The 15,686-nt window shown below is 46.4% G+C and overlaps 1 protein-coding gene across 1 annotated transcript in view; it reads left to right on the top strand.

Moving 5' to 3' along the window:
* SERINC4 (serine incorporator 4) overlaps positions 1-15,686 on the top strand; it is a 305,592-nt gene that overhangs the window by 228,601 nt on the left and 61,305 nt on the right. The window contains exons 8-9 of the mRNA XM_085644357.1: positions 1,230-1,356; positions 9,808-9,880. Of these exons, the coding sequence (XP_085500483.1) occupies positions 1,230-1,356; positions 9,808-9,880 (200 nt within the window). The remainder of the gene's footprint in view (positions 1-1,229; positions 1,357-9,807; positions 9,881-15,686) is intronic.

Below are 15,686 nucleotides of genomic sequence, written 5' to 3'. Positions count from 1 at the left end.
TCGCCCCACTGGCTCAGAGGCAACAGCTGAAAAAGAAAACAATATTTTAATATTGTTTTATTTTGAAGCTGCTGGCTGATCCAGCGTGTGCAGGGAGGGGCAAGGCCTGGCCATGGGAGGAGGAGTGGTAGAAGTGCACTTTCAAGTGTGCATGTCAGTTTGGCCGCCTGCCCTAGGCCGGTCAAACTTATATGCGCACTTAAGATTCTTCAACCCAGTTGTATTGCACAGTTGGAGAAACAGCACAGACTCCCTGTGCCTGAGTGACCATTAATACAGCCTGCTTAGGCCAATCCCCACGCTGCTCTCAAGCTTAAGAGCAGCGCAGGGACTGAATGGGGAGCCCATGATTCTGGCTCAGGGACTGCTGGGACCAGGAAGTGGAAGCTGAGGAGAGAGATTGAGGCGGCCGGCTGGCAGCACCAAGTGCGTTAAAAAAAAATATATGTATTCACCCACCCACCCCCGCTCACTCTCCCCCACCCCCTTCCTCTCTGCAGCCCCTGCACCTGCCCTACGACTAAATCAGTGTCGGCCGCCACTGCACCTACTCTTCCTTCTTTTCTATCAAATTTATCCTACCAGCTGGCAGATGCACGTCCACCAGTCCCAATAACATCTCACATCTTCCCTCATTGAGCCACTTCAATTACAATTACAACGCAGTCAATGAAAACATAAACCCTGTTTGAACGTAATTCTAAATCAAAGAAATTTTAGGACATTCTTCCCAGTTAAGCTAAAATATTTGACTTTTGCAACTGTAGTCCAAAAGGGTTGTTGCTTGTATATGTTCCAGTCCTCCAAGCTAACTTAGGTGACTGTCATTCCGGTATTTCACGCAGAAATGACGGCTGTTGAAAGAGTGAAATGCAAGGTATCCACTTGTAATTCTCGATGGGGTGACGTTGTTCTTTGCATCTGTAATGGTTTGCTCCTGCTTCTTACCCTTTTTCATGCCTCCTGCCTGGCCACAGTAAGCCAGGCTGCCCGGAGTGCATCCAGTGCTGGGCACTTACCTACATGGATTGCTTTGTCATTCATTAGTAACACTTCAGCCATACTATTATTAATGTCCACCTTTGTTAACTATTGTTTCGGTAGGTCAGTCTCATAATCAGTGTGATGGGGTTTTCCTCTATGATCTCCCTGCCAATATGTCTTGTTATTTAATCGCTCTTTCTTGGCACCTCTCAATGTCGCCTTTTCTCTGTTTCTGTTGCCCGTAGTGGTGTACGGTGGACAAAACCTGACGGTCTGCTTCCCCAGTGTGAGCAAGGATGGACTGCAGACAGAAGACACAACTGTGGCCATCACCGGGGCAACCATCATGTACGCATGTGTCCTCTTTGCATGGTACGTCATCCGCTATACACGCAACACTAACGCGGTCAGTCAGCGCGCACTATGGATCAAATGTAATTTTAATGCATTTTGGCTCGAAGTTGCGGATTGTGCATGTTTCGTTCTGATTCCTTTAAACTCCAGGGAGTGTTTGAGAATGGCGATGCTGGTTTTATTAGGACCTGAAAACAGCCGAGCTACACAAATACAGATGAGCTGCATCTGCTGTGTTTAATGCCTGAAATAGCTGGTCGTAGAATTAATCACTGGGATATTTCGTTCCAGCTGTCCAAGTTTGTCCCTCACCGGAGACTCAAGTCTGAAGAAGCCGTTCTCGATAAACCTAACAGCGCAGTGACAACACTCTAGAAATGTTGGCTCTGCCCGACTGTGAATACTTTCCATAATCACATCTCTAACATTTACAGAAAGGGAGGGGTGGGCTGAGGCGGCCTCTCGAACAGCTGCAGCGTTCATGCGTTGGACGTCAGCGCGGCGCGCGAGACAGTGTCCTTGTCAGTAGGCTCTTACGCAGATCTGCCTCGTGCACATTGCCTAAGGCCCATAGGCTAGCTGACTGACTCAGAGTGACTGCTCAGGGGCTTGATGTCTCCCACGCTGATGCGTGATACCTGTCCTAAATATGAATTAAAGAATATCTTCAGTAACACGTTTCATCCTGTTTGGCACAACAATACCAAGGAACAGTTCCGGAATTTTAGAAGAAAATGATATATCAACATTTTATTGACTTTATATCAGTTCTTCTATAGAGTTCACTAATATTAACAATTTGGCTTGCTTGGTGAGAACCCAATCCCAAATGCAGGCAATAGTTACTTTAACATTCTGAATGCGATTCGCCAGGGCCTAGGATCCTTCCAGTTCAACATGGTGGTTTTGCAGGTCCCACACAGCTCTCAATAGGGGGAAAGAGTAATTCCATACACTTTTCAAGGAGCGGTATTTTTGTTGTAGATAGAGATATTCGTATGTAGGTACCTGATTTGTATAGCACAAACCTAGCTACAACTACTGTAAAGAGTAAGGCTTAACAAAGAAGTGAGAAACAAAGGGGTGTATGTACAAGCTCCAATCACCACTGGAGCTTCACTATTTTTGACGCTCCGGTGGCCCAGCACCATTTCCCATATTTACAAGGTGGCGCTAAGCCACTCAACGTGGCTTAACGCCACCTTTTAAATATGACCCTTTCCACTGTAGTCCTCTGCAGTAAAAGGGCGTTCAATGGGTGTTGTAGTGGGCGTTCCACCACAACACCCATTGCTTTTTGAAGTTGCCCCAGATTTACAAGGCTGAGGCAACACCAAAAACTAATGCCAGGGAATACCTGGTCTTAGAATGGTGATACGAGGAGAAATTCTTAAATTTTCCTCGATTTTTGCTCTTTCTATGTGTGCTACTATGAGACCCACAGGGGTGCGCTGTATTCTTGTGAATACAGCGCATCCCTGCGTTCAAAAAATGTCAGAGCATGGCATGGCCAAATTTGGCGTAGGATCGCGCTTCAACATTTTCATTGTAAATATGCCCGAAAGTAAGGGTGGGTATAGGGGTAACAGACAGGAGCCAATAATACCTTTTCTTGTCCAACACTTAAAGTTAATAGATGGTATTTTTCCTCAACTCGCAGCTACATTAATTCACAGTTAGTAATTACTCTCTTCAAATGATACCCATTCACTGGGCTTGGCACTCTATTTTAACACGCTTGCTTTGTACAATGTTCATGGACTATGAAACTGCCGGGACGCTGATCAGCCATGAGAAAGTGAATGCAGGAGCGGAATCATTCAGTCTTCCGGTCACGTGTTTTGGGTGGCGCATAGGCCCTCGGTTCCGGCAGGCAATCCCATGCACAAATGGCTGCTGATTAGAAGCTAGGGGGCTCCTACTGACTATCTTTCCCTGATTAGGCCATAACATCCTGAGCATCTGTATCAAACAAGAACCCTGTCTCTGCCTCCCTTATGAATACCTGATATCTTATACGTGCATTCCCATCTCAGTGAGTGCATAGTGCTGTATATATTTATATCTGTATTTGTGTGAACAGGCCATCTCTACTAGGAATACTTCACACAAATTACTCAACAGATATCTACCCAGTTTGAACGTAACCAGCAATTTTATATTGCCACTTTAAAAGATGTATAGCACCGGTGAGATGGAAATGTCCCCCCATGGCTCTGGAGAGCATGATTCCCTGCCCTATGTTAGACTGCTGGTAAAGTCACTGAATGTCATGCAAGCTATTTGATTTGTTTGTACTCTAGTAAACTTGGCAAGTTCATATGCTCACTGAAGGCCTCCTGTGTTAATTGATTCAGACTCAGAGTGTGGTTCAGAGGTCGGGTGGGCCGCCCAAAGTACACGCCTCATATGGAGAGTAACTACTCTCCTCTTACTGGGCTGTGAGAGGCTAGCAATTTATCCAATCTACTGTTGTTCTAGTCTGGTGACTTGAATGGGATACATTCATGTGGTCTACTTGGATCACTGCATGCAAGAGAAAAAGATATCTAAGAAAGAGTTCCGAATGGAGCCTGTTGGGTATTGCACCCCCCCAAACATGGAGCATGAACCGATGATGAAACATGCTACCTTGGTTGGCGAGGATCTGTCCCACCTGAAAAGTATTCTTCCTCTGGCTTAGTTGAGGTTTAGATGAGTAGTGGTTCATTATAATTGACTTCTCTCCGGAAAGTCGCATACTTTTTGTATTTTAAAGAGGACTAGACTCTACAGGAAGCCTAGCTGGAGAGAGACCTAGTGCCCTGATGTCTGCCCTGAGGAGCTAGAAGCTACAGGACCAACCAGAAGCAGCTTTCCAAGCAGCTGGAGACTTAAGGCCTGATTTAGACTTTGGTGGACAGATTAGATGCCATCGCCATGACAGAGTACTTTTTCCCCGCCATGGCAAAGGGACTCCACCCACCAAATTTAGAGATGTCTGCCAGCCCAATGGGTATCTGATGCATTTACAGGAACAGCAGTCATAGCGGTTCCTGTAAAGTTTTGACAGTTTGATAGATGGCACCATCATGTTGTACTGTCAAACTTTAAAACTTTTTTTATTTTGTAAAACAAAATCCCAAAGCAGCATTTTAAAAAACATTTTAAAGCACTGACCCCCCACCACAATGGGAGTTTTCTCCCGTGATGTGGGAGTGAGTCATTGAATGACATGGCCCTTTTTAGGGGAATTTACCACAAACCCTTTTGCTTTTTTCTCCTAGTCTCTGCTGACTCTCTCCGCATGACCCTAGGAATCAGGGCACTTTCCCACTGTACTGCAGAGGGAAGGTGCAGGCGCCCGCTTAACCCACAGGGGGTGAGCACGTGATTGGTTTGGGTGTTGTACCTCAATGCGCCCGTAAACAGGTACAGTACATACCCAGGGCAAGTACGGTACTGGCTAGTAGTGAGCCATAGCACTGACTGTGCAAACGACCGGCTAGCCTGTCAACTCTGTATCTGGCCTGTCATTGCAGGCCAGTGGGGCACCATTGCACCCCTACCTAGGATGTCATCACTTACGCCTCAGACGACCCTGAGTGGGCCATCCCATGCCATGAGAGCACCTCCCTATCCCCTCCTGGAAAGCCCTGAAGGATTCAGGGGAGGTGGTAGGCTGAAGACCTGGCGGGTACACCTGGATGTTTCCTGCCCAGGTAGTGAGGAACCTCCCACGTTGGGCTACCCATGCCTTGGAGTTCGACTCTTCCCATGGGATACTCCTGGGGTGTTGCTGATTCTCTTGTGTGGCTTCAGGGCTCTGAGCACATCCTCACTGTCCTGTCAAGGCAGTGTTGAAGGGTGTGCGCCTTCCTACACAGGCTAAGAAGAGGCGCTGACCCGGTGTTCTGAAACATTGTCCGTTCTGCCAACGCAGACTGGGGAGTGCACACTTACACCTGTGGGTGTGCACACTGGCCCTCGCGCTGTTTCAAATACGTGTACCACTTGGCACTGTAGGCTCAAGACTACGCCAACATTGCACCTGTAAAGGGGCTTCCCATGTCCAGCCGTCCCAGGCAGGGTGGTGTGCATGCACTCGCACCTAAGGTGCTAGGGACTGGGTAAGCCCATGTGCCCGGCCTGTGATTGCCGAACAGTGTGTGCACACTGGCATCTATCGCGATTGAACTCATGAGCAGCCTGACATTGCAGCCCGCTGCATGTGCACATCCTCACCGATAGTGCACGTGATTTTGTGTGCCGCCTACCATCTCAGGCTGGTGCGTGCACACTGACCCCATTTAGTTAAACCCGTATCCAATCTGCCATGCAGATTCAGGCGGGCGCACTTGCACCCATGGTACTGGGAACTATGTGTCTGTGCACCCAGGTAGTAAGGAATACCTGTAGGTGTTTTCACTACCTATGAGGCTTGCTCTTCCCATAGGTTAACCTGGGGAAGTAGTTTTCATTACTACAGGCTGCAATAGCGGATTGCATTGGAGCAACATCATAATGTTTTCTATCAATGGATTTGCCATACCAAAACCCTTTTCTATGGTAAAGGGGGCTCCGGCACAACTCGCTTAGAAATAGCACTCATAGAATATGGACATTTCTATGCTCTAAGAGTCTTGTGTGCTGTGGTGCTTGGCTCCAGTGGACGCCAGGGGTCGGGGGAGCACATCTGTGCATTCTCCAGCGACCGTCATAAACATTGGGCATACCAATTGAACAACAAGATCTCTGCCATTTGAGGGCCAGATGGGATAGATTGGAGAGAGAGGTTTTGACACATGTTCAGGGCCAGATCCTGGCCCCAATTAAGACTAAGATCTGCATTCCATGGCCCCATGGTAAACAGGCCTACATTTTAGGGGATATATCTGTGGTTCAAATGGAAACCCCTTAAACGGCCCCTAACTTCAGAGACACACAACTGTATAAATACTGGTTCCATCCTTCAGCAAAAGGATGAAATACTCATGAGGGGACGCTGGAATGGAGAACCCGGACTGCATGGTGCACATTGCCAGAGGACTGTGTTGTACACATGGATGATTACTGCTTGTGAAGAGAACTGTGTGCCTTTTCTGAATAGTGGATTGCCTGGGTTGAAGCCCTGCTGAAGTGTGGTGCCCATCGGCAGGTCTCCTGTTCTCCCGAAGCTCTCAGGGACATCAAAGATCTCCCGCAAGGGACCTACACCATCTACCTGTGACATCTGGAAAGTGGTGCCCTCTCAAGGGCCCACATCGGCTATGGAATCCCAGCGTGTAAAGTGGTGTTAGCGTGGAATTAAGACTTGTGTCTGGAGAGCAGATTGTCTAGTGCAGAGCCCCATAAATCGTGACCGCATCTAAGGTGTGTGGTGCCTACACTGCAGGGACCTTGACACTCACTTATAAGTATCTAGTTGGTGGTGAGCAGGTTCACCAGTGATGGGACCCCACGTGGCCTGTTTAGTCGATCATGCCGCATCTCTCGTGTGTGTCACGCAGACTGCATGTTCATTGCATGCGGTGTCTGATTCACAGGGTGTGAACCTTGGAGATGGGGGCGTCACCATAGTAGTGCCTCATTCCGCCTCATGTGGCTGTGCCGAACTTGCGCCTTTGTGTGCACCAGGCGTTGTGCCTCATTTCAAGGGACTCACGGAATTTGCAACTCTTCATTGTGTGTGACCGGAATTGCCTGGTGTAGCCGATCTCAACGTGCACCGGTCATTGTGCCTCCTTTCCAGGGTGTTACGGAATTTGCATTTCTTCGTGTTGGAGACCTGAAGTGTCTGGTGTGACCCATACAAATGTGCACCAGACGCTGTGCCCAGATTGCCTGGGCATGACCCTGATGACTCCATTGTGTTTTGAGACCTTTTGGTAAACTTCCCGAGTAGCTGCTAAACTCCCCTTGTTTATGTCTACCTCCTAATTAAAACTTGCTTTATATCCCCACCTGCTTCCCGAGGACCCAGACTAAGTGTGACTTTGGCTGCGTGTGGCCTAGTATCCGGGAGACGGGCTGGATAGCTTCCGTCTGGGGGTATAGGACAAACAGGATGAACCAGAGGATGGAGGGAGGCTGGGACCACGGAGCCTGCAGGGTGTTATCCATTGACCTGCTGGGTACCTGTAGCATCACATTAGGGTGCTGAGTGCGTATGTGTGTGAGAGTGTGCCGTACGGACTGGGTTGGTACCTGTCGCACCATGTAGCGGTGCAGAGTGAGTATGTGAGTGGGAGTGATAGTCAGCATACCACTTGTGATTCACTACACTGGCCGGTGGTGCCACTTTATATGTTGATTTCATGTCAAAAGCATTTGTCATTGTGCTGCTCAAAAGTGTTTTTGTTTCATGTGTGCCCATATCCTTGACATTGTTGCGACCCCGCGTGTACCCTATAACTGTACTCGACTGTATTATCAGGGTTGCTAGGGAGAGCCCGGGGTGGACAGAGTGTCACACCGCATAAGGATGCTCTCTCTTTCTGTGGGGGTGGGGGGCAGGGTTAGATTAGGAATTGTCCACAGTGTGCATACTATTGATATCATAACAATACGAGTGGGCCTAGTCCTGCTAGTAATATTTCCAAATGTGTTTTATCCCCAAAAGTATATGATGTTCATGGTATATTAATTGAATATTTGTGTTGAATATAAACCTTATTTACATACATCCTCTTTTGTGATGCTCAGTATATTTATCGCAGGTCATTGCTGTGCCTTTCCTTTACACATTGCCTCTGAGGAAAGCCTGACTGCTCAGTGCCAAGCTACACAAGGGTGAGCACAGGTTATATGGCAAGTGTAATCACCTACCCTTGACTGGAGCGATAGCTTCTGCCAGTCAACCAGAAAGTGCTGGTGCCAACAGTCATTTTGCAGTTTTCGCTGTCCCTTACCATCTGTTTTTTGCTGGCAGTGACAGACAGTGAAAACTTGCCATTTGTCCGCCCTCTCAAAATAGGGTGGGGGGACAAATGGCAAAAAGTCCAACGGCCATTACTCTGTTTGGCTGTCTGAGGTGGTTGTCGGCGGCGGAGACAGATTAGTCTCCACTGCCGACATACTGAAGGTCTGCCTAACTCTAAATGAGGTAGATGGGCCTTCAGTTTGGCAGAGAGCATACTCTGTTGCAACAGACCCTCTCCACCAAATTGTAAATCGAGCCTTAATCTGAAACCTTTGACCAGGACATTGTGCACAGCAAATGATTGTCTTTCAATATTTTCTAGGGCCTTTTTGGCTTACAACTTTAAAAATCCATTTCTGTGATTACCCTTTACATCATTTAATGATCTTTGTGTTTTATTTGATCATTAATTTCATTAATTTATTTCTCTATTTTTATAAATTGGTTTGGTAATTTTATTGTGTTGTATTCTTTACTTTAACATTGTTAGTACTGCTTGGATTTATCATGCACTTCTCTTGGGATTGACTCTTGCTTGTGCCATAGCTACCAAGGATTGAGCAGAGATTCTCTCAGAACTGTGTTCTGATCTAATCAAAGTGGGTTTATTGAGTTGGCAGGGTTGTCCTCTTTCAAATTCATAACCCATTTCCGATGATGGGCTATACTTCTGTACCTGACATTGGGCCTCAGTGTCCCAGGACCTAGCTCAGGTCTGCTGTAATAACCAGTCGGCTTCTCAGCCCTTTTTCTTGCTGTTCCTTCCTGTCCCACACTCAGTCTATGAGCTTTTTCAAATTAAGATTCTAAAGCTTATCTCTCTCTCTCTCTCCTGTAGCATGGTTCTCTCTGTTCAGCAAATTTATATTTTCCTGTTTGCTTTTCTGTGATTTAAATATGTTCCTGTTTATATGTTTCACTACTGTCATAAACCTAGTTATTTTATGATGAAATGTTTTATATAATATTTGTATTCTCCCTTTGATGGGATTGACTATATGGATTTAATAATAAAAGTGATGTCACATGGATGCTGGTAATACACTTAAGCTCTTGCTTTGAAAGAGGTTGGCATTGTCAGCATCGCTGTTTCTGGTAAGATAAGCATTTAGGTAAAAATCAAAAGTAGGCTTTGTAATGCATAATATATAGGGGAGAGAATGTGGCCTAACGGCTAGGGCGGTCGATCTCGGAGCTGGGGAACTGGGTTCGAGTCTCGGCAGGGGCGCTCAACATTCTGTGATTCTGGGCAAGTCAATTAATCTCCCCGTGCCTAACAAAAATGAATGTGTCAGTCTGTAACGTAACTGGTGCTCATGTAAAGCACTCTGATACCTTCAGGTCTAGTACGTGCTATATAAAACTCCACACAAAAAAAATAGGACAGCATTAACAATGATGTAAAGTGATGTTACTGGTTAATTCCATTGAATTCATTAAGGCGGTACCTGCAGCGATGATGGTTTTCTTGTCAAAGAGCTGAAAACATGTTTTCACACAATAGTACCCAAACAATAGTTTGAGCAATAAATGTTCACAGTGTGTTTTTTTCTAAATTCCTTCCCAAGCAATGAAGCCTCCTACCTAGCTGAGATGTTCGGGCCTTTGTGGATGGTCAAAGTCTATAGTTATGAGTTTAAGGTGAGTAAACACAGACACTGAGACCTCATCTCTAAGTATGTGTCACCCATTCATAACCTGCATAAGATTGTACTTGTCATTTATTATGAGCACTAGGGGCTGTAAACATCTCCTTGTTTTTTGCTAGATTATACATTTCTCAATATCTTTCTCCTTACCATGTCAGATGAAAAACTACCACTCTTTATTTGTTTAACTATTATATGTTGATTCTACTCCTGACATCCTCTTCAGGGGCTCACAATATGAACAATTAATTAATAGAAAAATGCCTGCTGGCACATTACCATCTTGTCTCTGTTCCTTGTCATGGCATGGGTCATGCTAGACCAAGACTACGCACAGAACATAATTGCCAGGCAATGAGGATAATAGGAAGTTCCCTGCTACAGTGGGAACCAACAGACCTGCTCTAAAGTGCATGTGCTTTGAAAATCAATCTGTGATTGTGTGTTGTAATGGAGTGAATGTGCCATAAGTGCCCTTGGATGAGGAACATAATCTGCTGTTGTTTTCTCCTGGGGAACCACAGGCCATGATTGATAATGTGGTGTTCACGGTCTTGCAGGCAGATAAGGATTGCTATTGCAGAAGGTGAAACTTCATGACAGAGACATGTGCTGAGGCCTGGCCAGAAGAATCCAGGACTCTTAACTATGGTCTAAATTTGTCCATGAGGTACAGCTGTTGGAGATTATACAACACATCAGGGACCAAGAATTGAAAGATGTCTGCACTCTTTCTAATTTCTTCGTCAGAATCTTTGGAACCTGTGCAACCCAAATTGTGCTCCAGCACTTTCGAGTGTTATCTGACTGCCTTGAGTGGTACCAATTACACAAATTACACATAGTTGTAAGGAACAATGAAGCTGATGGTGCAGTTCCTCTCCAGTACCACATTTTAAAGACTTTGCTCAGGGTTGCAATGTCCAGTTTGGCACCAAGTGGGGATACACCCTTAGAAATTGGATTCTTCCTTAAGCTCATACAGCTTTCATTCCTGGGGCCTAACTTGTTTGGGTTCCATCTTGACAAAATGTTGAACCAAATGGCTATCAAGCAACATCTCTACCAATATCACGGCATTCCTTCCTTGAGTGGGCCTGAATTCAGGCGGCTGTACTCTGCTCCTGCCTAGAAATATCTAAAGTCTTGACACTGCTAGACACTAAGGGCCCAATTCCGAGTCTGGCGGTCCAAGGACTGCCAGACTCATGGATGCGCAGCAGTGGTGGTCCAGCCACCGCCACACCAGCAGTCCAACCACCCCATCATGGCTTTAGCGATTGGACCACCATGAGACCGCAGCCACCGGCAGGGAACCGCCGCTCCCTGAGGGTGGTGCGGTGATCCTGAGGCTGTAATATGCTTGGCGGGACCTCCTGGTCCCTCCAAGCATATTATGAGTTTCCTCTCCACCACGGTTTTCATGGCGGTTCCACCTCCATGAAAACCGTGGCAGAGAGGAAACATAGGGGGCCCTACAAGGCGCCCCAGGTACCTCACGCTATGTGTATGCACACAGGGGAGGTCGACATGTGACCCCCGTGTGCACGCACAGCAGTTCTTGCATGGCATGTACGCTGCAGTCCATGCCATACAGGAACCTTGTGTGGCATTCTCATTGCAGTGCCTTTTTCAAAGGCACCACCGCCTTTGATAGAGGTACCGCAGCGGGAATAGCCACCTGCCCGCCAGACCACTTTTAAGTTGTAACCACCAAAAGTCGTAATCGGGCCCTAAGTGGGTGCAGAGGTCTTGCCCAGAAATTGTCTTCCAGGACCCAGGGTCAGTGGATATTCCAAGAAAAACAGTCTCTCCTGAATTAGTCATTGTTCCTGCAAATTCATCTTCCTAAGAATCTATAGAGATATATTGCCCTTTTTGTTGCGGATCAGTACTCACCTGAGGAAGGGGTAGATGGTTTCAGTTTCAAAAGTTCATCAGTGCATGGTGATCCAGCGGTGAACCAGCCACAGATAATTCAACTCCATATTCTCACCTGGGCCCATAAACACACATACACACACTGACTAGTTAAACCGCTGGGGTCAAAGTTCATGTTGTTTCTTATTGCGAGATTAGTTACCTGTCATACCTAACTAATCTTTCACTGATCAAAAAGTTCTTTCCTCTGGTCAATGGACCATTAGTTGAACCAGTTGATGGTGAAATGACATAAATCAATTTTCTTTGCAATGAAATAACCACAGACTCGGGAAAGTTTTAAGGCTTTATCTAAATTAAATTCATGTGAAACATTTCAAAGTACAATACAGTCTCCGTTACTCAAAGGAAGTAAGATTCAATTAGTCAATAAATCAAACTAATTTAACATACATTGCAATGACGTTGCTGACAGTGTAGAGGAGAGAGAGTAAAGTACATATGCACATTCATGAAATTATAATTACCTAGGATGGTGTGAAAACCAACCCCTCGCCAAGGAGCTGGGAAGGGTCCCCCGGGAAAGATCAGGTGAGAAAGGCTCCAGGACAGGAATCGGGACAGGATAAATGACCTCTCTAGCACCGACGCTGGAGTCGCACCCCTCTCTGACACTCTCTTCCTCCTCGAGATTCTTCCACGATCTTCTTCTAATTTAATTTAGTCTAAGGCGATGTTCTGCAAATTGATTCTTCATCAGCATTCGCTCGTAACACCGACAGCATCCCGGGCTTTGCAGCATTCAGAAAATCTCCGTCTTGTGCTCTTGGACAGCATCCCGGTCTCATGCTAACTAACTAACTAAAGCTACCTCAATTATATCCTTCTATGCTCATGTACCACCCATGAATGTTTCAATATCATGACATTTCTAACTCTTATTGGACAGGCAAGGGGGATGATCATCATACCATGCCTATTTTCCAAATTATTCTTTCACTTCTTTGTTCAATGATCCCACCCCTTAATCTTTATTCATATTTCTTTATTCCCATCTATATTTACATCATTTTAAAAACAAAAGTATAAACTTTGCAGGTTCACATCCATTTCTCAGGACTTCGGGCTGGTTCCCAGGGTATGTATCATTTTCGTCCTTGGACTGTGTTCAAGAGTCATATCACTTCTTCCAGCTCTCTCATACCACGCATGTGGAGAGGTCACGTGGGTTACAGACTCCAGTATGCCATAAGAGGCCCAATTACGTACTAATAAGAAAGTCAGAAAGACACATATTAATTTCAAAATAAAATGATTTCACTGTATACCACCTATCTCTACTCTAAACCCATTTAATTAGAAATGCTTTCCCCGTATTAGCATTAGTAAAACAGCGTGCTTTAGTTTTGGCAAAGCAGATGCTTAGCATGTGAGCTTTCAAGCGGCCATTTTAAGAGCGTCTGCGCAGGTGCAAAAGATAGCTCGTCATGTTATGTTATGTTAGATGATATTTGTATAGCGCACTGACACCAAAGGTTTCCTGGCGCTTAACCCAAAAAGAGTGATAACAGCAACGGAACAGAAGGTAACAGTGAGCAGGCTAACAAGGGGGAGGGAAAAGAGAAGTTTTTAGCAATTTCCTAAAATTGAGTAAAGAGGGACTTGACTTGATAGAGGGAGACAAAGAGTTCCAGAGGGACGGGGCCAGAGAGGCAAAGCAGCGGCCTCCGAACCTCTTGGTTCTTACTCTGGGAACAGTCAAGAGATGGAGATGAGCAGAGCGTAAGTTACGCGAAGGTCGATGGACCGTGACTAGAGATTGCAAAAAAGCAGGGCTAGTGCAGTGGAGGGCTTTATAGGTGATACACGCCACCTTAAAGGCTGCCCTTTGTCCAATTGGCAGCCAATGAAGTTGCTGTAAAAGCGATTTAGCTGACTGCCACCTGGGGAGTTTGTAAAAGAGACGGGCCGCCTGGTTCTGAACGACATGAAGGCGATACAGAAGACAATGAGGGAGTCCATGATAAATAGAGTTGGAGAAATCCAGGCGAGATAGAACCAGGGAGATAACAACCTGAGTTAAAGCAGATGATGAAAGTAGATGGCTGACCTTATGGATCTTCCTGAGCTGGTACATGGAGGAGGAGATGACAGCCCCCACTTGGGCTTTCAGTGAGAGTTCTGCATCGATTATCACGCCGAGACTCTTCACTGAATTAAGCGGGACTGGGAGGGGGCCCAGTTCAGAGGGCCAGAACTGCGGGCCCCAGTAAGAAGAGCTGGAGCCAGGAAGGAGCAGTTCTGTCTTCCCCGGGTTCAGCTTTAATTGATTGATATTCATCCATTCCAGTATGTGAATCATCACAGAATGGAAGGTCTTATCTGCATTGGGGGAATTGAGAGGGAAGATGATTTGTAGATCATCGGCGTAATTATACACCGTGATATCCCAGTTCCTAAGAGAGTGGATCAGAGGACGGAGATAAAGGTGAAACAGCAGTGGTGAGATAGAGGAGCCCTGAGGGACTCCACAGGTAGTTGCAGTCTTCCCAGCAACAAAAGGGCCTAGACGTACAGCCTGTGTTCTACCAGTTAAGAATGACGAGATCCAGTTGAAGGCGGTGCCCTGGATGCCTGCCTGTGCGACACGGCGGAGGAGGATGTTATGGTCCACCGTGTCGAATGCGGCAGACAGATCCAAAAGCACCAGAGCCTGAGGAGTACCAACATCCGCATTACTTCTAAGGGTGTTCAAGACTGCGAGAATGACCGCCTCGGTCGAATGAGCGGGTCTGAACCCAGCTTGATTGGGCTCGAGGTAACTGGAGGACTCAATGAAATGTGAGAGAGTTTGAGTCACATGAGCCTCCAGGAGTTTTGAGAGAAAGGGAAGAAGGGAAATGGGACGAAAGTTAGAGAGTTCCCCAGGGTCTGCTCCGGGTTTCTTTAGAAGGGGTACCAAGATAGCCTCCTTGAAGGAAGCAGGGACAGTACCACTGTTGAGAGAACCATTCAACAAGGAGAGAATGCAGTCCGGCAGCTTAAGACAGAGGTCCCGCATGACTGAAGGCGGGCAGCAATCGCTGGGGGAACCTGATTTGACTCGGGTTACAAGTCGAGCCAAAGAATCAGCGTTAAGAGCAGGAAACAACGTGATGGTCGAGTGATTGTTGGGCGTTAAGTCCAGAAAGGATGGCTGGCTAGGAGAATGGATCGAATTTTTAATTTTTATAATTTTTTCAATGAAAAAAGAGTTGAGGGCATCGCATGTCTCTTGAGAGGGAGTTTGAGCAGGAAGAGTTCTATCATCGGTGGTAAGCTCGTTCATAATTTTAAACACTTCCTTAGATTTATTGGCTGCTGAGGAGAGCCTATCCGAGAAGTGGGCTGATTTGGCTAAGATGATGGCTGCTTTATATTCTCTTCGAGCAGTAATATAGAGTGATCTAGCTGAATCAGAGTAAGTATGCCTCCAAATGCGTTCCTGTTGTCGTACTTTTAGTTTATGCAGTTTAAGGTCATGCGTGTACCATCTATGAGAGGCAGAGTGCTTAGTGGGGGGGAAACGTGTCAACGGGGCAAACTGGTCACTGGCAGACTTTAGCCAGTTGGTAATGTTACTGTCTAACGTGTCGAGATCAGAGCAGACTGTGGGATCCCAGGCTGGGCTGGTATCAGCTAAGGTCGTAAAAAAGGCTTGGGAATCCAGTGTGTTCCACTTACGAGAGAGCCCGCCAGCCATACGAGGGGCAGGGAGCTTGCCTGTGAGAGTGAGGACCGTATCCACTAAAAAGTGGTCGGACCAGACACAAGGAGAGACAGTAGGCTGAGACAGCGCTAAGTTATGTGACCAGATTTGATCTAAAATGTGACCCTTGCAGTGGGTGGGGCAGAGAATCTGTTGCGTCAGATTCAGA

The sequence above is a fragment of the Triturus cristatus genome, chromosome 3_1 (genome assembly GCF_964204655.1).
Source record: "Triturus cristatus chromosome 3_1, aTriCri1.1, whole genome shotgun sequence".
Taxonomy (NCBI): domain Eukaryota; kingdom Metazoa; phylum Chordata; class Amphibia; order Caudata; family Salamandridae; genus Triturus; species Triturus cristatus.
Note: the sequence above shows the minus strand (reverse complement) of the source record. Positions and strands in the feature narration are given on the sequence as shown.